This window comes from Aricia agestis, chromosome Z (genome assembly GCF_905147365.1).
Source record: "Aricia agestis chromosome Z, ilAriAges1.1, whole genome shotgun sequence".
Lineage (NCBI taxonomy): Eukaryota > Metazoa > Arthropoda > Insecta > Lepidoptera > Lycaenidae > Aricia > Aricia agestis.
This window is the reverse complement of record NC_056428.1, coordinates 28,001,070-28,024,612: the sequence shown is the minus strand read 5'-3', so window position 1 is coordinate 28,024,612 and position 23,543 is coordinate 28,001,070. Positions and strand designations below refer to the sequence as shown.

General features: G+C 41.5%; 2 protein-coding genes across 5 annotated transcripts in view; both read left to right on the top strand.

Annotated features, from left to right (window-relative positions):
- The window catches only part of LOC121738410 (disco-interacting protein 2), a 96,412-nt gene that overhangs the window by 60,808 nt on the left and 12,061 nt on the right, over positions 1 to 23,543 (top strand). For 3 of the 4 annotated variants that reach the window (XM_042130441.1, XM_042130439.1, XM_042130438.1), the window contains 6 exons: positions 14,875 to 15,003; positions 18,835 to 19,044; positions 19,687 to 19,808; positions 20,023 to 20,323; positions 20,554 to 20,865; positions 21,185 to 21,377. In XM_042130441.1, coding sequence (XP_041986375.1) covers positions 14,875 to 15,003; positions 18,835 to 19,044; positions 19,687 to 19,808; positions 20,023 to 20,323; positions 20,554 to 20,865; positions 21,185 to 21,377 — 1,267 coding nt within the window. Of the gene's footprint in view, positions 1 to 2,898; positions 2,980 to 14,874; positions 15,004 to 18,834; positions 19,045 to 19,686; positions 19,809 to 20,022; positions 20,324 to 20,553; positions 20,866 to 21,184; positions 21,378 to 23,543 lie in introns of all 4 variants that reach the window. The other variant, XM_042130440.1, reaches the window with a different exon arrangement.
- LOC121738411 lies at positions 786 to 2,243 on the top strand. Its single transcript, XM_042130442.1, has one exon. It carries the CDS (start codon positions 829 to 831, stop codon positions 2,215 to 2,217), a length of 1,389 nt encoding a protein of 462 aa, XP_041986376.1. The 5' UTR covers positions 786 to 828; the 3' UTR covers positions 2,218 to 2,243.

Here is a 23,543-nt window from a genome sequence, read left to right as displayed (position 1 = left end):
TCTTTTCGCGCACCAATCGAAAGCTCAACTCCAAGAGCACATAGCATTCGCGATAAAAATAATGAAGGTGTTGGGTTGGACGATCAATTTCAAAAAGTCCGTTCTAGTTCCGACACAACGTTTAGAATTCCTCGGCATAACGTGGGACACAAAACGCAACGCAAAGTCCTTATCCGAGATGAAGTGCCTATCGCTACGCAGGGTACTTCAACGACAGCTCAGAACGAAAAAATGGTCTCTCAAACAGTATCAATCGCTAATGGGGAGACTCAATTTCGCAACATTCGTTACTCGAAGGGGCCGTCTTCATTGTCGAACGATACAATACTGCAGTCGCCAGCTATCCAAAGAGCACCCTTATCGCCTGGTGAGTATTCCGCAACCCGTTCGCCAGGAAATGCTTTGGTGGACCGAAGCATTGGGGGGATCCATGCCAATACACATGACTGGAACAACACATCTACTGACCACGGACGCATCCGACATCGGTTGGGGAGCACAGATAGACGACACGATAATAACAGGTACGTGGACAGAGCAACAGCAATCCTGGCACGTAAATCAAAAAGAAATGTTTGCAGTTTACGGGGCAATCGTACACGAACAGCTTTATATACGAAATGCCCAGATTCTTCTGCAAACCGACAATCGGACAGTAGTCTCGTATATAAACAAAGAGGGAGGAACAAAATCGAAAAAGCTCCTGAAACAAACCCAACAACTGTTGACGCTCCTGGACAATCAAAATGTGCATTTAGTAGCTCTTCCCTTTCCCGGCAGATTCAATTGCGAAGTGGACGCTCTATCTCGACAGAAAGTTTGTCCCGAATGGCACCTGACAGCAACTGCAACCGAGCCGATATTCCAAATGTGGGGCACACCAGAGATAGATCTTTTTGCGTCCAAAACGGCGCATGTCGTAGAGAAGTATGTGTCGATGGATGTTTTGGACGAGGACGCCCACCGTCTCAATGCATTTTGTCACCAGTGGCAGTACAAATTGGCATGGATCTTTCCTCCACCGAGTCTGATCCCCAGGGTACTGCAACACCTGAACCAGGCCCAGGGTCAGTACATACTGATTGCCCCGAGGTGGGACAAAGTGTTTTGGCAGGCCGATGTTCGCCACCGTGCTCTTCGGCCTCCATACACGATTCCGGACTTACCACACGTTCTCCTGGACACGACGACGGGAACTCACCCTCCACAAGTCAAAGACCTGCAGCTGGAGGCTTGGCTAATTTTGGGTGGCAAGAAATGTTGACCGACTGGACGGAGGAGGAACAGAAACTGCTCATGTCAAGTTGGCGAGCATCAACAATTAAAACATACAGACCAGCGTGGGACAGATGGAAAAAGTGGTGTGAGTCGAATTCTATTAACTTTAAATATCCAAATGCCGATCAAGTTGCACGTTACCTTGCCCATTTACATTGTGACATAGGTCTCTCATATAAAACTATTTTAGTCCATAAATCGGTTATCTCTACATTTACGCATTTAACGTCTCACCTTGATTTATCTTCTAATTTCTTTATTAAACATATACTAAAAGCTATATCAGTAGCTCGAGAAACTCCCTCTAAGCCTCCAATATGGAATCCAAGACAATTGATAGTCCATATAGGTGTATATAATTTAGATGAAAATAATTTATATCAAGTGTCACGGCATACAGCTACACTTTTACTGCTGGCTTCTGGCCGTAGAGTTCACGACCTTACTTTGCTGCGCGTGGACAATCAAAGATTGATTGACGAAGGTAATACAATGATTTTATGGCCAGTATTTGGTTCTAAAACTGATAATTATAATTATAGACAGTCAGGATGGAGAATAAAAGCTCATCCAATTAAAAGGTTAAATATTATATTTTGGATAAAACGGTTGATTGACTTAGGTGCAGGTCGAAGGAATAATATAACCCACTTATTTATTACCGCCAGAGGTGATGTTAAACCTGCCTCCAGGACAGTTATAGGGAATTGGGTTAAGTCTCTGCTATCTGAAGCTGGAATTCAAGCCACCCCTGGCTCTGTAAGGTCGGCTGTGGCTTCCCTTAATTTTGTGGAACAATTCCCTATAGATCAAATTCTTAAAACTGGTAATTGGAGATGTGCTCACACTTTTAAAAATTATTACCAAAAGGAAATAATTAATTGTAATAATGCAAATCAGTCAGTTTCATTATCTAATTATTTTGATCCTGTAAATTAAATTGATTAATATAATATAATTGTTATATTGTATTATTTACTTGTGTAATAGTAATAAAATTAATATTTCGTGATATTTCTGGGGTTTCTCTATAATCCTAAATTATTCATTTCTATCCTAATTCCTAACACATTATAGCGTCTGTAGCTTACGGCATACACCACCAGGTGATAACAAACAAATCACTCAAGATGGATTCCGGATATTGATACAAAACAGATAATAGAGAGTTTTACCAGAAAATAAAACTTACCTATTATCTTTTCATCAATATCCGGAATCCAGGTAATGGCTACCTGGTGCATCATGAGTTTTATAATGATGAACAAATTCTGAAACCCCTCTCTAAAGTGAGACCGTTGGTGGGAGAGGTAGGAAGCGGTAAGAGTGGGGTTGGTGGGGAGGCAACCAATAGCAAGGACTTGTGGACGAAAAGACAGGCGCTTGACTCAAGATGGATTCCGGATATTGATGAAAAGATAATAGGTAAGTTTTATTTTCTGGTAAAACTCTCTATTATGAATATGGTATCGTATCGTATATTATTGACGGGAATTTAAAACTCATAAATAAATGGTTGCTGGCGTTAATGCATGCTTGGTCTTCGACTACACTTCACGGAGAAAACTTGGATAATATCGAAGCGAAAGTTTTATAGTGTGTGTGTTTGTCGCGTCGCAGTGAGATCGGCAGCAGCACTCCGGTCGCCGCCAGGAAGGAACAACCGACGTCTCACGAGGAACGAAAGTCGCTACCACTCAGGTCAGTCAAGTCTCCATAGAAATGGTGGTTGTCGTTTGCCGGTCTCATATACTTCAATGTTAACATTATCATAATAATATTTTGTCATGAGGCATCTTTGCGCGTCGGTATGAAGTACAATTAAAATTGGTTTCAGGTTAACATTATTATAAATGCATGTTCCATAATGTTCATGGTTCATTGTTTTTCAAGGTTATTGATATTATTACATGTCATATTTAAATCGTTAACTGTTACATATGGAGGAATCCTTCTGCACCGTCTGTTTCTTATATTATTATATTTATAAGAAAAAGTAAAGCTATCATTTCGTTACCATGGTATTCCATAGTAATTAAAAGATCGCTTTACTTGTAAAAATACTGATCAGCATATTTTCTGCTAAATGAAATATATGTAGTATAATATCATTTATAATATTTGTTACGGCTAATAGCCAAAGTGCGGCTACACCTAGTTTTACCCGGCTACAACTAGGTGCATCCCGCCACATGCGGTTAAACTTAGGTATATCCTACATCTTCGGTTACAACTAGGTTTAGCCTTCATTATAGCGGGTAGAACTAGGTGCAGCCACACACAGGTGGTTAAACTTAGGTGTATCCTATTTATCATCGGCTAGAACTAGGTTTTCAGTTCAGTTGTTTTGAGATTCTAATTTTGCGTTTCCCGATTGATTCGATTACATAGAATAAATAAAAGACAGGGATGTATAAGTGACATTTATTATTTATTACTAGCTGTCCCGGTGAACTTCGTGTCACTTAAAAACCTTCCCTGGACTTCTACGAATATTTTAAGACTAAAAAAAAGCCCAATCCGTTTAGCCGTTCTCGAGTTTTGCGCTTAGCAACACATTCAGCGACTAATTTTTATATTATATATTTGACAGGCAAATATCTTTTTACAAAAAAGGCGTTATTATAAGTAATCAAAACAAAAAATATTATAAACTAGATATCCCGCGCGGCTTCGCCCGCGTAAATTAGGAATTTTACGGAAACCGTACATTTTATTACTTAGTTCTACCCGCTATAATGAAGGCTAAACCTAGTTGTAACCGAAGATAAGTAGGATATACCTAAGTTTAACCGCATGTGGTGGGCTGCACCTAGTTGTAGCCGGGTAAAACTACGTGTAGCCGCACTTCGGCTATTAGCCGTAACATATACATCAACAAAGTCTAGTCTAAAGCTGTAAGTAGAAGAAAGATAATTAAGCAGAGTTTATTTTATGGTATTTAATCTACATTTCGTTTTATAAAACTTAAATTTATATCAAAATGAGATATATTCTTTATATTTTTATTACTTACTTACTATACATATTTATTAAATGCACTGATTTCAGAAGTGATGATACTAATGAATTATATTTTGAAAGAAATAGTGTAATATCTAACACTAGGTACTGTTCAGTTGTTCTGTATCTTAATGTTTTTTTTAAATCTCTTCTCTTTAAATTGAAATTAATAGAATTTTTGTGGCAAAAAATTGTTACAATATTTACTTGGATAGTTTAGTGCGTGAGTAAAATAGACTAACAGCTCTGGGTTAGTTGACGTACGACGTTCTCTATTATCCGCACCAGACTTGAGGAATGAGGACTTCTGTATTGTTCTGCAGATTATTATAGTAGGGTAGGGGCAGAGGGGATTTTGCGACCTGTTCGAGCGTGTCAGTTTAAGCTTGTATAGACTTCCGACGTGTGTCTAGTTATAATGGTATAGAAATCAGATTTCTCACGTGGTAGGTTTAATTTTTTTTATTTTGAAGTAAGTATTGAAATATTATCGGATCGGTCTGATTAAGTTAGGGAATGTTTACCCCAAAGGAGCTCCCATATAGAGCACTGACGATTTAAAGGTAAGGTAAGCCTGTAGATACATTTTAAAATATAGAAAAATAAAGCTTCATATTTTCGTAACTTAGCTTTGCAGATATTTTATGTTGTACTCAACTAAATAATTTAGTCCTTGTTGTCTAAAATATTGTTATAATTTACCTAAAAAAGCAATTTTCTAAATATATTTTCTTTTGCATAACTTTAAGTGGCTGCAGTTTCAGAACCCACCGCTTAAATAAAAGACGCTCTTATCATTTTTATCTATTAAAAACCTACTAGGTCTCCATGACGCTCGAGTAATTACACGCACTCTTCCCTCCCCTACTATTAAGAGTGTTAACTATTCATTTTTTTTATTTAACACGCAATTAACAAATTTAAATAAGCTTCTAAAGCTTTTTTGGTACTGTTCTTATATCATTGTCATATTTATTTTAACAATCTTAACAACTGCTATCCACCAACGATCGTTGATTGTATATTGTAATCAACGATTATCGTTTGTAATAAGATCTTAAAGTATATTTTGTTAAATTATTTACCCAATTTCGATCAATCGTTTTGATCAATCATACCTAAAATAAATTAAATAATTAAGGGGGATCCCATACAAAAAAAAAAACACAATTTTCAGCCTATTTTTGCTCGATTGAGGAACGGAACCTTCGTGCGCCAGTTTTTCTCGCACTTGGCCGATTTTTGTGATTTTCACGTGCCGATGACGAGACGAGGAGTGTAGACTGTAGAGTGTAGACGTCATCATGGCCTCTAGGCTATATTTATTAAAAATAATTTTTCAATTCGAACTTGTAGTTTCTGAGATTTGCGCGTTTTAAAAAAGTACCTCTTTTAAGTCACAGGTTTCTGAAGGAGATTTAAAGAGGTGTAGATAGGCATTGACGATATATAATTATTGTATATCCAATACATTAGAGCGGGACAGCACTAGGATGTTAATATTTAGCAATTGACACACTTTCTTAAACGCTGAATTGAGACAAGTGGTCGTGATTGTGGCACTGTACGCGACAATGTTCGCTCCGGACCCTTGCTCTGTCGATGCTGCTCTATGTGAACCGGCATATCGATTAAACTGATGTGCTTTATAGTGAGATTATAACATGTATAAAGTATCTATTTATATACTCTGCACGCTTATAATAGTATTTTATTTAATTCATCACATGTATTATTTATCTAAACAGATTTTGGTAGGTACCTAAATTTTGTTTTAATATCTATGTCTCCAGTTTTTCATAAAGAAAATTTTCGAACTATTGTTTCAACTTGCGATAATTGGGTCAGGCGGTATTCCTATATTATCCAATTGCTAATAATAATAGTATTTGTTACGCTGAATTTAATAGCTGGTTTATTCATAATCTAAATTGCTTTAATACTAGGCGCTAATTCAGAATTTCATAGCTATTGCGTTGATAGTGCATTCAAACCAGATTGGAACGTTATCACTATCTAGCCTGACATTCGAATATCTATTTAAATAACTTAAGTGGCCCTACATTACATTCCACATCTTAAGGCGCGTTTTCATTTGTAACAAGTCTCACGAACGGAACCACAACATGTTTCTACATCTTTATTAAGAACTTGGTTCACAAACAGAGGCGACCATGTCGTCCTCATAAGGCTACACAATTACAATTTAACAATTTCTTACATCTAAAGTCTAAACCAAACTTAACTAACTTGTACAAACATATTATGGCATCACTAGACAAAGGTTCCGAGAGTACAATATTAACGCCGCCTACGCTATTAAACATAAACTTATTAGATAAACTATTTCTAAATGATGCGTTCCAAACACATTCCACTAAAATATGATACACGTCTTCAATAGTCGTACATACAGCACAGTTTGAAGACTCATTATTCTTCCCCATCAAAAACGCAAACTTATTCAATGGAATGTGTGGGGAACAGCTTGCGCTAATTCCCCGTAGATCGCCTAGGTCAGCGTTTCTTGTAGTAATGAGGATGATGATGATGACTATTTGATGAGGAGATGAATTTAAACACTTTTTTAGTCTTGTTCCAGGTAGCAAGCACACAGTAGTTCCGAAGCTGGGCAACGTTGGAGAGCGAGTGTCGTACTATGGCGGCCGACCCATATTTATATCGGCCCCGGTACCCAGCTTCTAGAACATTCCATGCCTCACCCCCTTGGAAGGAAAATTTATTGAGTTTCCACGAAAATTACATTAATTTACAAAATATACATTGGTTTTATTTGTACAATTCTCTTAGCTATAATTTTACATAATAAACATGTTCGTGCCGACCTCCGTAACCGAAATAATTAAAAAAATCTATTTTTCCTATATTTATACTACCTCGTCGCCCCCTGACATAACGGTCGCCTCTGGCTGTCCCTTTCGCACGGGACTTCCTTGTCTGGGACAAGGATAGCCCGCTCGAGATGTATACTATCTCCCTCACTTTTCGGTTACAGAAATCGGCACTACCACACTGGCTCTAAACCCATCCCATTGAATGGCACTATTTTTCACTGAAATGTCCATAGTCCATACACTATTTACTGTCTGTCGTGCACATTTCTCCCGCCGGTCGCGCAGGCGACACCCCCGGTAGCACGACGATCTTCTTGGTGGGCCGCCGGAGAACGTGGCCGTTCGCGGTCTCCACGTCCACAACCCGTACCACGCCGTCCTTGCCTGGATATGTCCTCTTGATCTTCCCGCGTGGCCAGATGTTGCGCGGTAGGTTCGAGTCGCATATGATAACGACGTCACCCACCGCGGGATCGGAGCCTCGGGTATGTGGCTCCCGGCGGTGCTGGAGGAGTGGGAGGTACTCCCTCACCCACCTCCGCCAGAACACGTCTGCCAGGTGCTGCGCGCGCTTCCACAGCTGCCGCGCCGATGTCTTTTCTTCTTCGAATCTTCCTGGAGCAGGTACATGGCAGCCCGACCCCAGCAGTATGTGGTTGGGGGTCAAGGCCTCGGGCTCCTCGGGGTCAACCGAGACATAGGTAAGTGGTCTCGAGTTGATGATGTTTTCCGCCTCTACCAGGAGTGTGTAGAGGGTCTCGTCGCTCGGATGCTGCTCGTGTAGAGTGACTCGCAGGGACTCCTTTACGCTCCGCACCAGCCGCTCCCACGCACCGCCCATGAAGGGGGCGGACGGAGGGATGTACCGCCAGTTGATGCGGCGGGCGTTGACTTCGCTCTTATACTTTTCCCATTCTTGTTGTAGCTCCTTCTCGGCGGCCTTGAAGCAGGTCGCGTTGTCCGACCATAGTTCAGTCGGTTGTCCTCGTCGGGCGACGAACCTCCGCAGTGCTGCGATGGCGGAGTCGGCGCTGAGAGACGTCACCACCTCCAGGTGGACGGCCCTCATGGTGAGACATGTGAAGAGGGCCACCCATCTCTTCTCTCGATGTCTGCCCACGGTGACCTCCACAGGGCCGAAATAGTCAAGCCCTGTGAAGGTGTATGGCCGCGCGTGGTGCGCCAGCCGGGCGACGGGCAGGTCGCCCGTGGCCGGACACGTCGGCTTGGCTCGGCGTATGCGGCAGGCTAGGCAGGCCCGGATCACACCCTTGACTGTGGGGCGTATCCGGGTCACCCAGAACCTCTGCCGGATCTCGTTCACGGTTGCTTCTACTCCGCCGTGATGCATTTCTTCGTGTATCTGTTGGATATATAATTTCGTGTACCTGTGGCTGCCATCCATGATAACCGGGTTGTTGGTTTCCCGGCTGATGTCTTCTGCGGCTGCTACTCGACCCCGTAGCTTGATGAGGCCCTCCTCCAGGTGGACACTCAGCGAGGCGAGGCGGTCTCCCGCCGCTGGAGAACGGTTTTCTTCTATTCGTTTTCTTTCTTTGCTATAGGATTCTTCTTGCATTCGGCGCAGCCAGAGTGCCTCGGCACGAGTGAGGTACCGTGCGTCGAGTGCGACGTATTTTCTTCGCGTAACTGGATCCATTCGTGTCGCGGATTTTCCTTTCTTCGATCGCCGCGAGTCCCAGGCCGCATCCTTTTCTTTATTCTTCTTTGTGCGTTGTCGCACAGCTGCCACGGTTTCTCGCGGGGAACGACAGAGGTCAATGAACTGTAGTACACGACCTGTAGCTCGTATCAACGTCTTCCATCTTCCTATGCGTTCGATGTCGGGTAAACTGTCTTGTAGCGCGATGTATCGTGCGACAAAACACTTTTCTTCACCCGTGTCCGTTTTCTCCGCCGGTTTTCCTTCTTTCGGCCAGAATATTTCTTCTTTTTTCAGGAATTCGGGCCCGCTGAACCATCGGTGGGCGGCTCCGAAGTCCGTGGGTGTGGCGCGCGTCGCGTCGTCGGCCACATTTTCTTTCGTCGGCACCCATCGCCACTCGCTGACTTTCGTTGTTTCCTCTATTTCGGCGAGGCGGTGCGCGACGAACGTTTTGTAGGCCCGCGGCTCGGCGCGTATCCACGCCAGCACTGTGCGGGAATCGCTCCAGTATGTTTTCCTTACCAGCTCGACTTCTAGTTCTTTCTCCACAGTCTTCGCGAGGCGGGTACCCAGTAGAGCAGCTTGCAGCTCCAGGCGCGGGATGGACGTCGGCTTCAGCGGGGCTACGCGGCTTTTGGCTGCCACGAGCGCCGTGTGTACTGCTCCGTCCTCGCGCACCATACGAATGTAGACAGCTGCGGCGTATGCCTCTTCACTCGCGTCGACAAAGGTATGCATTTCACTTACCATTTCAGGCTGCAGGTTGTAGCAGCGGGGAATCTTTATTTTTCTTACTTGTTGTAGATCTCTTGTCCACGCCGTCCACTTGGGGACGAGCTGCTCCGGTATGGGCTCGTCCCATCCGGTGCCGTACCTCCAGGTCTCCTGCATGAACTTCTTGGCGGGCATGGTGAGCGGTGACAGTAGTCCGAGCGGATCGAACAATGACATCACGACACTGAGGGCTTCACGCTTCGTGGGGGCCCGCTCCTCGCTCATGATGGTGCGAGGTATCTTCGCCTCGTTCAGGTTGAAGCGCAGCAGGTCTTCATGCGCCTCCCACCATATTCCCAGCGTCTTGTCCGCGCAGTCTTCTCCCACAGGGACCTCCTTGGAGTCTCGGTCGTTCCCGAGACGTCGGCGTATGGCTTCTCTATTCGATGTCCAGCCTCGCAGCTCGAACCCGGCGTGCCGGTGGACCATGTCGACTTCCTGCGATGTCTCCAGTGCTTCTTTTTCACTCGGGAAGCTAGATATGAAGTCGTCCATGTAGTGGTTCTTCTTGATTTCCGCTACAGCACGCGGATATTTTTCCTGGAACTCTTCTGCATTCTTGTTTTTTACGTACAGAGCCGTGCATGGCGATGACGTGGCCCCGAAGATAAGGGACGCCATCTGGTACTCTTGCGGCTTTTCTTCTCGTTCGTTACCTCTCCACAGGAAGCGGAGTGCGTCCCGGTCTTCTTTCCGGACGCGGATGCGCATGAACATCTCCTTGATGTCCGCGGTTACCGCCACAGAGTGTCGGCGGAACCTCATGATGACTCCTTGCAGCGACTGAAGAAGGTCGGGGCCGGAGAGCAGCATGTCATTGAGGCTGCGGCCATGGGATCTGGCCGCGGCGTCGTGTACTAACCTGATTTTTGGTTTCGCTGGGTTGCACACGGCGAAGTGAGGTAAGTACCATGTTCTCCCTGCTGCCGGTGGCTCCTGTGCTGGCACTGCGTATCCGGATTCCAGCAGGTTGTTTATTCTTTCTTCGTATTTTTCTTTCAGGCCCGGGTCTCGATCCAGCTTCTTTTCCAGGGACCTGAGACGCTTCCAGGCATCGTTGTAGTTGTTGGGAATGACTTCCTTCTCGTCCTTCCAGAGCAGCGCGGTTTCGAAGCGCCCATCAGGAAGTCTTCGACTGGTTTTCTTAAGTATCTCCAGCGCACGCTCTTCTGGGTCATTTTTCTGTTTTCTGGCTTCGATCCCAAGTGATTCCAGGTCGAAAAACCTCTTCATCATGTTTTCCATATTGTCTTCTGTCTTCTCCTCTTTTTTGGCTACTGTGTGGCCACAGAAGGCTATAGTTTGCGTATGTGACGACCTGTATCCGTGCAGCACCCAACCGAGTCGTGTGTGGGATGCGACCGGCTGGTTTCTCCTTCCCGTTTTCGTCTCGAGGGCCAGCAGCAACTCCCAGTTGTCTTGACCCAGCAGGATTCTCGGGCGCGCATTTTCGTACATCAGGTGGTCTTCAAGGCCCCTCAGGTGCGCGCAGTCGTGCAGGTCTTCCTTGCGAATTTTCTGCGGCGTGAATAGCAGCTTTTTTACTGTTCTTGCACTCCCCACGCCGTACTCTTCTTTACAGTGGCGCCCCCTTATCTTGAAGCTTACCTTTTTGCTGTTTTCGTACTTCTTTGTATCACTGAGGCCCTGCACCCACATGTCGTGGCGAGGCCCGTCCAGGTGGAGGAGCTCCGCCAGGTCTTCATCGATGAGTGTCACTGTGCTGCCGTCGTCCATGAGTGCGTAGGTGTCTATTCTGGTGCTGTTCTTGCCGAAGACCGTGACCGCGACCGACCTTTAGGAAGGCTTGTCGTTCCTGAAGGCAGTTGGTGCTGCTCACTATTTCCACGGTCGCTGCCTCCCCTGCTTCCATGGCCTGTGGCGGCGCCGTCGGCTGTTGCTGGTCTGCCGGTGGTCTGGAGTGATGCAGCAGGCGGTGGTGCGCCATGCCGCACTCGTTGACACTACACCTCTTTGCCCCGCAGCCCCCTCGGCGGTGGTTGCTCCGCAAACATTGAAAACAGATGCGGTTCTTTTTCGCTATGTTCCAGCGCTCGTTCACAGGGGTCCCGAGGAACTGCTTGCACTCCGTCAAGTGGTGTTCGTTCTGGCACATCGGGCACCTTTTCCTGCCACTTACCTCTGTGGCGAAAGCCCGTTCCAGTCTTCTTCTCTGGGGCCTCTCCGGGTGAGGTTCGGTCTCCTCGGGCAGCGCATACGCACTGCATTTGTCGGCTTCTTCATTGAGGAACAGGGTCATCTTCTTCAAGTCCGACGTATCTTCTTTTCTTCTTGCGGCAAAATCGTACCACTTGTTGCGCAGAATGGGCGGCAGCTTTTCTACAATACTTTTCACTAATTCAGGATTAAACATATAGTGTACCTTTTTAAGTGTCTCCAGCGTGGCCACCACATTCGCTATCTTGTTAGCAAATATGCAGAGTTCGCGCGGGCTGTCACTCAGCCTGCCCAACGCCTTGATTTTCTGTATTTCACCCATCGCCAGTGTGTCTGGACGGCCGAATCTTCTTTCCAGCGCCTGGATGACTGCTCGCGGCTCCGGTTGGCTGATGAGTAGACTCTCGACCGCTTCGAGGGCTGCTCCCTTGAGGCTTCTTCTTAGCCTCATAGTATTCTCGGTGTGCGAGAACATTTCTTCAGTCTCGTAGTACGCCGCCCTGTAGCCGAGCCACCCCGTCGAATGTCCGGCGAACGGGGGAAGCTCTTGGAGAAACCTGGGGGCGTCTCTTGACATGCGGATGGCCTGTGTGAGCGCCGCCGCCAGCGAAGTGATGTCGCTGCTCTTCTGTTTTTCTTCAGCTTTTCTGTGCTCCGGTTCATTTTCCGAATTTTCATTTTTCTTTTCTTCATTTTCGTTCTGCTTTTCTTTTTCCTCGGCCGCAGGGTTAATGGTTTGCCCTTGCAGCCACTCTTCCACCTTGTCCGTTTCCTTTTCTGCTACCTCGTTTCCCTCCTCGTCTCCGCAGGCCAGCATGGCCTTTTCCCTGGCCAGCTTGGCTTCTGCGAGGGCGAGCGATGCACGTGCCTCTGCCAGTTTCAATTCCGCCAGCTTTTCCTCAGCTTCCAAAATTTTCCTCCTGCTTTCCTTTCCCTGAGGCGCACGCTTCTTCCGTCGTGAGTCCTCTTCTACTGCTGTTTTCTCGCTGGCGGTGGTAGAGGTTTGTTCTGTTTCGGACGTTTCGGCGGTTTCCCTGGAGTTTTCCTCCTGTTCTTCGACCGGTGGAGCCGCGGGGCGCGTTGATGCTCCGCTTCTCGTCTGGACTCCGGTTTGACTCGCTCGTTCGGCCCCATCGGCGATGCTTGAAGCCTTCGATTTGGACATCTTTCTTCACTGACCGCACTGGCTTCTTGATTTTCTTTTTTCCTCGGAGAGAATCCGGCCGTAGAATCCGGCTTTGCGAAGGACCATACAATGTGGGGAACAGCTTGCGCTAATTCCCCGTAGATCGCCTAGGTCAGCGTTTCTTGTAGTAATGAGGATGATGATGATGACTATTTGATGAGGAGATGAATTTAAACACTTTTTTAGTCTTGTTCCAGGTAGCAAGCACACAGTAGTTCCGAAGCTGGGCAACGTTGGAGAGCGAGTGTCGTACTATGGCGGCCGACCCATATTTATATCGGCCCCGGTACCCAGCTTCTAGAACATTCCATGCCTCACCCCCTTGGAAGGAAAATTTATTGAGTTTCCACGAAAATTACATTAATTTACAAAATATACATTGGTTTTATTTGTACAATTCTCTTAGCTATAATTTTACATAATAAACATGTTCGTGCCGACCTCCGTAACCGAAATAATTAAAAAAATCTATTTTTCCTATATTTATACTACCTCGTCGCCCCCTGACATAACGGTCGCCTCTGGCTGTCCCTTTCGCACGGGACTTCCTTGTCTGGGACAAGGATAGCCCGCTCGAGATGTATACTATCTCCCTCACTTTTCGGTTACAGAAATCGGCACTACCACACTGGCTCTAAACCCATCCCATTGAATGGCACTATTTTTCACTGAAATGTCCATAGTCCATACACTATTTACTGTCTGTCGTGCACAGAATGTGTCCAGATCGTATCCTAAATGCAAGAACCCAAATATTTCTGCTAAACTACAGCTAAACCAAGGAATGTTTCGACATGATTATTTTAATTATTATTTATATATCAAAAACGTGCACTTTGCGGGAGATAATTAAATAGAAGCAGTGACACCGACGAAAACTTTTTAAAGTTTAGAATACATTATTAGGACGGTTCATGCAAATTATCACTTTTATATTATATTGTATTGGTTCAATTTACCTAACTTTTAGTCCATAGCATACAACTTCTGCCAATCTACTGTTGGTGATAAATGAGACCGTTGCAAATATATTCATCAAGTCACAAAAACATAATTCAAAACTGCTCGTGTATAAGTTTTAAAGGTTATCCTTCTGATGTTCCAACAACCTTCAGATTACATTAAATCTCTGAAGGATCGCGGCTTGAATGGTTTTTATCAATTTATTAAACTGTTTAATGATTTAGCTACTGTAGCTTTTATAAACTAGCATAATTATGGTCCTTGACAAAGTATTATGTGCTGAAAATGTATAAGGTGTATCAGTAGGTACGAGTCACGTATACGCATTATGTATATTAGTCGGAACCAGCGTTGCCAGATTTTTTTTTGTGCCAAGTCGGGACTTTGGAACTTTTTGAGTGCAAAAAGCGGGATTCTTCAGTCAAAAGCGGGACAAAGTAAAAAAGTTATAAAATCAAAAGTTCTTTGAATTGTTTATCTTTTTATTTGCGTTAACGTTTACGTGACAGCAGATAGCTAAAGTAGCCAAAGAAAATCCACCCCTCTACATCCCACACTCATCTTCATTACGCAACTTTTTTTCTCAGCACGCTGCATGTACGTTCGGGCTTTCCCCGAAAAGTGGGACTGAGCTTGTCCCGCGCGGGACATTTAATTTTGATGAAAAAATCGGGACGTCCCGCCAAAATCGGGACGTCTGGCAACGCTGGCTCAGAACTCAACTTTTTAATTGTTGTTGCATGTTGCATGTCCTTTAATATTTTAGCGAAATGAATGTCTAATTTCGTCTGAAGTAGTGCTTTTATATTAAAAGGTGAATATTAATAAATGGTTGCAAAGTGTTTTGATATAATATTATAAAAGCTAAAGCTGCATCACATAGTTACAATTTTTTTACTGTAGTTCATATTAATATGAACTGCAGTTATGTATCATAAGTCTATGTATCTTATATAGATGAAAAATTGCAGAAGTGAGGCAGGAGGCAGTGCAGCAAGCTCTTGCTGAAATGCAGAATCGACCAAAGCCATCACTGCCGATGCCGTCAAAACGCACATCGATGATGGCAAAAAGTCCTGATAGGGAAAGGCATGATGTCTGTAAGTATCCTGGAACCTATGTAAATAATTCTTGAATATAACATAGATACGCCTATATTAATACTTGTGCGATTGCATAACTCGATGATGGTTAATACCCTCATCGGTTTAAAGTAAGAGCCTGATTTTTTATTATAGCAGAGTAAACACGAGCGAATTGAGCTCACTTTTAACCTTATTAACTACATCTCCTTGACATAATCAAATTTTTGACAAAGCAGTGTATAGTCTGTCAAGAAAGTGAAGAAATGAATAAGTGGCAACATCGTAGTGTCATCCCTTTCAAATCAATCTAAGAAAAAAGCGATGACACTATGATGTTGCCACTTTTTAATTTCTTCACTTTCTTGACAGACTGTACTTGGACCGCTGTATATTACACAAAAAGATAAAATAATTATATAGTATACTGAAGACTGACCGACGAATAACGTCATAAAACATATAATATAGTAGCAAAAAACGAGGTTTTGTACAACAAACACAACAAACTCCCTATTGGGAACAGCTTTTACAACAGTACTTTACCGCAGACATAGATACCTAGCAATTAGTCTTAGAAACTTGACTGTGATTTTAAATACTAATATAATTTAGTTGACACTATTTAAGTAAACCAAGACCAGTTACCGCCCTATTGAGGTAATTGAGTATTATCTTGACACTGTGATATTTTAGTTCACTATTATATTGTTATTGATTGACTAATTGTTTTATTAACTCATTGTATATTTCTTAACAAACTTTACAGTTTAGTTAATTATATAATACTAGCTGTTGCCCGCGACTTCGTCCGCGTGGACTTTAGTTTATAGTTGTACAAATTAGTCCACAAAAAATAGCCTTTGATCCTTCACGTGGTCTAGTTCTTATCTGTGCCAAATAAGTAACAGAAAAATTGCTCCAAAAAAAGTAGTTCGCGAGATAAGCCCTTTCAAATAATTTCCCTCGATTTTTCCACATTTTCTCTATTTCTTCGCTCCTATTAGTCTTAGCGTGATAAATTATAGCCTAGCCTTTCTCGATAAATACACTGAGAGAATTATTCAAATCGGACCAGTAGTTCCTGTGATTAGCCCGTTCAAATAAGCCCTTTCAAATAATTTCCCCCATTTTTTTTCCACATTTTCCTCTATTTCTTCGCTCTCATTAATTTTAGCGTGATAAAATATAGCCTATTGCCTTTCTAGATAAATAGGCTATCTAACACTGAAATAATTTTTCAAATCGGACCAGTAGTTCTTGAGATTAGCGCGTTCAAACAAACAAACTCTTCCCAATTATAATATTAGTATAGATTATAAGACCAGCTGCTTCATTTTTGGAGCAGCTGTTAGGCTAGTAATTATACCTAGGATATCACAAAACTAAAAAAACAGGTAAAACTGTGATAATCATCTGGAAATATTGACAGTTATAAAATTTTATATAATTATATAATATAACGTAGTCTACACATAATATTATTGTTAATAAAAAACATTGTAAAAACATAACAATTGATAAGGTCGTAACGAGACACTATTGTTATATATCTACCAAATCATATTTTGGGTCTGAACAACTGTAATCAATCAATTTTATTAAAAATTTGGCAACAAGTTAGGGTCAACATATATATATTTATTAATTATTAATATCGGCATCCGTCTCCAGGTGTTTCGTCTTCTTCTAAGAAAAAGACAAAAGACGGAGGCGTATCCCGAAATAAAACTAATAGTGGACACTTGATAATTACTTACAACATTTTTCTATCACATATTTTAATAGTGCAATCAGTGTAATATAAGATGCTGAGAACACCACAAAAAATGGACAGTGACACTTTTACAGTTACTCCTCCATCAAACTGCAATATTGATCCATCCAGACCCTTGACACGGCACGAGAAAAACTCCATTGTGAGAAGAAGTATTGAAGCGATAGAGGCATCGTGCGGTGTTCTGACATTCTCTCCCCCTAGGAAAGAACGGCTTGCTAAACACCAACTACCTAAAAATCAAAATAAAGCAGCAAAAAAGCATGTAACTGAGGAGTTAATAATACCACCACATATGTATAAGTCGAGAATAGAAGAAGAAAACTCATGCTACGAAGATGCGAAGAGACTCCTAGGAGAGTCGAATAACTTGAGAGGAGAACTAAGAAAAGGAATAGAGGATATGCTAGGAAGAATGCATAAGTTGTTGAAGGAATCGGAACAGGAACTTAACGAACTCAAGGAAGTACGAGGCGAGGGCACGAGAAAAGACCCTTTACATCCTCTCCTGCCCCCACAGACGATGAACACCGTCAATTATGATAAACGAACTCAAGAAATAATCAAAAACCTGGAAGAAAACAATATACTGTTAATAGAAAATAAAAGAAGCATGGAAACATTAAAGAAGGCGCTGGAGGATACAGCCCGCGGGGTGGAAGCGGCAACATATGCCAGCGTGGTGCGGGAAGACCGACGCCACGGGCAGATGCTGCCGGGACCGTACACTAGCTGGCGGTAGCCTCGAGCGACCAAAACAAAACAGCAGATGATGTAATAGAAAAGATTAGGACGGTGATAAAAGCAAAATAGCGAGGAATGAGAATGGACAAAGTAAGGAAGGCGAAAGATAGAAAAGTAATTATTATAGGATGTAGGGATTAAAGGAAGAGATTGAGAAAATAAAGGACCAAGTTGGAAAAGAAGGATACATACTCACCACGTAGTCATGCAGGTCACCCTCACAAATCTGGCAGTGATTGACGGATTACTGCTCGGTATATATAGATATTCAAAGGATTTAAGTGGCCGACCAATCACCACTGGTGTAATGCTCCAGATGTTTGGGGTACGGCCACACGAAGAGAGTATGTCTCGAGGCAATAGAGGCCTAGAGGCATAATAAAAGGCAGACTGCGATAAATTAACAGAGTGCGCACCTCCAAAATGCATATAATGCCGTGAGAAAATAGACCACGCAGAGCATAATGCCTTTGGCGACTACTGTCCGTTCAGGAGGAAATGGGACGCAGTCGCTAGCTCGACAGTAGTATAGAGTAGGGTTTTGTCTCTCTGGTCGCAATGCGGCTCTTGTTTGGTTTCAAAAAAATATTTAAGTGCTGTTGCCGTTTGTTTCTTTTATTTATTTACAAGTTTGTAGTTTTTACATGTAACATTTTTATGTATATATACTTCTTGGACTTAAAACCGCCCGAGAATATACAGTACTGCTTCTGTCATAAAATTAATTAAATAAAATCTTATAAGATAGACCTACTTTTAAGTTTTCTCCGTCCTTTGACGGCAACGTTATAGGGGCATATTTTGGGCTAACACTTTGAAAGTCTCCGAACTAGGCTAATGTTCGACTTCTGTCTTACTCTGAAACTTTAAATATGCAAATTTTAAAAAAGACTTACATTTAATAATTTATAGTTGGGTAAGACGTCATCTGACCAAAACGACATAAAATTGTAATAAGAGTGTAACTAAATGACTAATAAATGCCTAGCGACCGATTGAAAGGACCTTATTCCTTCCCTGTTAATTTGAAAATTACTGTAATCTGTAATTAATTTCCCTTTGGAGCAAAATGTGCTGTTATAATTAATAGTTTCCTATAAAAGTTGAGGTTTATGTTATATAAATGTATTTAATAAAAAAATAATTAATAAAATTAATAAAAGTAAATTATGTGACGTCTAAAATAATATGTGTAAAATAAGGAGCACACAAAACTAAATCGGCAAAAATCTGAATCCTCAATACCGCAATCGGTGAACGGTGAATTGGAAATAATTATATATTTTTTTAAATATGTAACATTAATATATATATCCATGAATTGACAGCATCGAGTTCTGATGAAGACTCTTGTGCCGGAGATCAGGACCTGCCCCCACCTCCTGAGTTGGGTTCGCCACCAGCGAGGCGACCCGCTGCTCCGAATCCAAGAGCGCATCCATTACCATTACCACAACCTCACTACCAGAGGGAGAAAAAACATACACCGCGAGAGAAGACAGAAATTGATATATCGGACGTTACACACCTACCAGCCTGTGAGTGCGCTAAAAAGCAATATAATCAGTAAATCCATCTATGTAAATAAGTAAGTCACTATAATTTCTTTTAGTTATCCAAAGAAACTCACATCACTTGCACATCTTTGCTTATTCAACGTCAGTTTTAATCAGCTAGAACTGCATTTTTCTTGGGCTCTCGTTCCGAATTTTTAAGGTTCCGTACCCAAAGGGTAAAAACGGGATCCTATTACTAAGACTTCGTTGTCTGTCCGTCAGTCTGTCTCCTGGTTGTAACTCAAGAACGGCTATAGCTAGACTTCTGAAATTTACACAGAATGTGTAGCTATATCTATTATTTGTTGCCGCTACAACAACAAATAATAAAAACCTAATAAAATAAATATTTAATGGGGGGCTCCAATACAAAAATCACGTACGGAACCCTTTGTGCGCGAATCCGACTCGCACTTGGCTGATTTTTTTATTTTGTAGATTTGAGACTATTTTTACATATTTGGTTTCTATGATACTTTGGTTACGTAATAAGTACGCAAATGATGTATGATTGCTAGTATGAACCTACTCAATAAACCACCAACAATTATATACTTATTACTCGCAAATACCTTGTTGGCTTATAATATAATTCGTTATTTAAGACCGTGTCATTTTCACCAGACATCCAACCGGACGTAACGCACACAACATCAGGGGCACGACGTGGAGGAGCTCTCATAGCCGATCGGGTGCAATGTTACGCACAGCCCGAAGACACGGGCACAGGCACCGGCCGGTGGAAGGTAAAAGCTTACTAAACAACTAAACTCCACCACCAAGCCCAAAAGAATACCTCTCTCCCTAGACTCCCAACTCAACTAAGTTCAGGAGGTGGGGCCGCGTTTAACTATGACTAATTCCAACTAGACCTTCCTGTGTTAGTATTTTCTTCCTGTCTAAAATTAGGTATTTGGTATTTATTCATAATTAATATAATGTTATTTATGTATCACTCAGGTGTCAGCTAAAATCCAGCAACTATTGAATACTTTAAAACGGCCAAAGCGTAGACCGTTACCTGAATTTTATGAAGATGACGACATAGAGCTGGAGATAGCGGCTAACCCCAAAGATCCTAACGCACCAAAACCAGAAGGTGGTACAATGACCCCAGCTGTGGGGGAACAGTTAGTGGTGCCCGCAGGGTTGCCTAGAAATTTGGAGGCAGCACTTCAAAGATATGGTACAGCTTCGTTCAAAGCGAACGTTGCGATAGTATACGATTCAAATGGGAAACTCAGTCAAGCGCTCTCATATGGTAAGTTAGTAATGAGAAAATTGGGTACCTACGGGTACAAAAAAGCGTTTAAAGCTGTTAAGACAGGAAATTGAGTGGTGATTAATTATTTAAAATGATCTAAAACATTATCTACAACGTTGTAAATTCTAGAAAAATCAGTCATTTTTTGTCATTCTCAATGTTTTGCAGTGTAAGGATCAAGATATTTTATATTTACTATTAATTAATATGATGGTATTTTATTACAGGTAAACTGTTAAGCCGATCACTTAAAATAGCGTACGCTCTCCTCAACAAGACGTTTACATCCAAAGCTAGTAGCGGAGGTCCCTTGGCCGGGGACAACTCTATAAAACCCGGTGACAGGGTCGCCCTTGTATATCCAAATAATGACCCAATTAACTTTATAAGTGCATTTTACGGATGTTTGCAAGCGGGCGTTGTGCCCGTGCCCATAGAAGTACCACTGACGAGGCGAGACGCGGGCCTACAACAAGTTGGCTTTTTACTTGGCTCCTGTGGTATACAGTATGCGCTTACGTCGGATGCTTGTATGAAAGGTATATATACTTTTATTTTATATTATATTAGTAAAGACCTTCTAAATATTAAATAGATAATTAATTAAAGATTTCAAATTACCAATAACCCTTTAATTATAATTGGTTCTCGATGACGGTTTCAAGTATTTCCATGAAATCGCATACTTATTACTTGTTGAGGTAATAAGGCTGGTTCATGTAATGGCGCCCGGAGTGGGAGCACATAATATGCGAGTGAGATGCTAGAATTATAGGTTTCTGGAAAATTTGCATGTGCCAACTGAATGGTTTTGTGATGGAGTCCCATAATAATAATTTTACACCGTGTCCTGCGCAGGCCTTCCTAAAACGTCATCTGGCGACGTGGTATCGTTTCGCGGATGGCCACCTCTCCAATGGGTATCAACTGAGAGACTCCCTCGCCCCCCGCGCGACTGGATACCCCCGCCTCGTCCAGCAGAAGACAGTCCAGCGCATATAGAACATACTTCAGCGGCAGATGGTTCCGCCATGGGAGTTATAGTTACGAGGTTTGTTATGCACTATCAGAAAAGTTGATTCATAGGCAGATGGCGGACCTTTTTTTTGTCAAACCCAGCCGACAGATGACGACTTACATCAAATTGACATAATCTACCAAATGACGTAGGTCCGTCAACTGCCTATGAATCAATTTATTTGATGGTACCTACATAGAAAATTATAATTGTGTTATTTAAGGGACGTAAGAAAAACACATTAAGTACTTTGTTTATCTGTAAATATGATTTTATTTTATTTTTATAATGTGATACAACGATAAAGTTAATATACCTAGCATGTTTGTATCTCCCACCAAGTGTTGAATTATAATATTTAACATATTCACACCGAACTTAAATCTAATCAAAACCTTCAACTCTCCGTTTAGGAAACCACAAAAAAAAGATATTTTTATTTGGCTGCCAATAACCGAAATCCATTTTTTCAACGGCGGTTACATAGAATTTACAATAAATAAATCAAAACTTACAAAGATATTTGTACCCCTATAATAGTCAGGATTCGTTTTCTTCCTGTTTTTTTTTTTTGGCTGTGAAGAAAGTGAATTTTTACGACATTCTACAACCCTTCTTTTCGTAAGATTTTGGAATGGTTTTGACTGCCTGCTCCACCTTTTACGACTGCCTTCAGCTGCCATCGAGTTCTTTTTCAGTATGTCATCATTTGGCGTATTTGTGGCTCCAAGAATATCTCTTCTTTGAGTTTTGCGTCACTTAGCTTTAAATAATAAAATCATTTTCCCACTTTATTCTTAGACCTAAAATATTTACCTGACAATGACCTATATCTCACTTTATCAGAAACATTTTTTGTTAGTGATATCATAATGCACTGTCCACAAACTTTTAATTTGGTACATTTTTCAATTTTTAACTTATTGGATTTTCAAATAAATTTGTTTAGATAATTATTAGAGTTTAGAGAATAGCTTAGAGAGTAATTTAGATAATTTGAGTCTATGAAATTTTTTAAACGGTTTTTGTTTTTGCATTAAACGTCGTCACAAACGAGTAAATATCTCAATTGTTAGTATTCGTGTCCATGTTGCAAATAATATTTACATAATTTCGACGGGCTAAATACTTGAATGTAATTACCATTGAATGCACCATTAGCAGTGTAATGTTGTGTGAATATTTGTTACAATACGTACGATATAGTACAAGAGGTCAGGGGAGGCAATTTACTTAATTGTCTCTGATCAAATCTCTGTTGGGCTAGCATCTAGGTTTTCTTATATCAACCAGATTGGTAGGATTAATCGTAATAATTTAGTCTCACTTTACAGTTCAAAACTTCTTATCAATTGTTAATCAAACATTTTCGGGTTGCCCAAACCTGTATGTTTTGTCAGATTTCTGTTGCAAGGGTTGGCATCTGGATCTAAGTCTATCTCTACACATTACTACATAATATATTAATATAATAGTACTCCGTATAGAATTTTATCTTAGAAAATGTATCCAACGCAATGTTTTCTTTTAATCTAAAACATAATATGGTGTATGGACTTTGGTACAATTTTGCACGCGTCAGAGTTCAGCGGCTGTTCGTTTAAATGCCTACCAAAACATTTATGAAAAAAACTTTTTTTTTCATAAATAATTATATACTTATATAAAAAGAACGATTCCTTTCACAGTTAATAAATACAAAGTACAAACTAAAAATTACTTAAGCACCAAAAGTAAAAATCATCTAAGTAACTATTTATTTCTTTATGGAAATTATTTAAGGTTTCTAATCGTCATTATCATCGTTTCAGCCAAAAGATGTCCGCTGCTGATTTCTAGTCATTATAATTTAAATAATTAGACTGATTCATATTATATACTAGCTGTTGCCCGCGACTTCGTCCGCGTGGACTTCAGTTTATAGCGTGCGATGTCCATAAAATTGGTGTCAAAAGCTTTTATAAAAAAACCCTAGTACCCCTTAAATCAAAACAGCTGTGCAGTGTGTACATAATAAGTATTTCATTTTTTTAAATTATACTTTATATTTTATGCCAAATTTTAAAGCTTATTTAGGCCCATAATTACACAACTTTACCCATAAACTATTTATATCATTGATAAGTTTAAATTTTAAGGTTACGTCACTGCATAGATAAAGTACTGAGTTATCTAATAACATAAAAAAGTAATAACAAT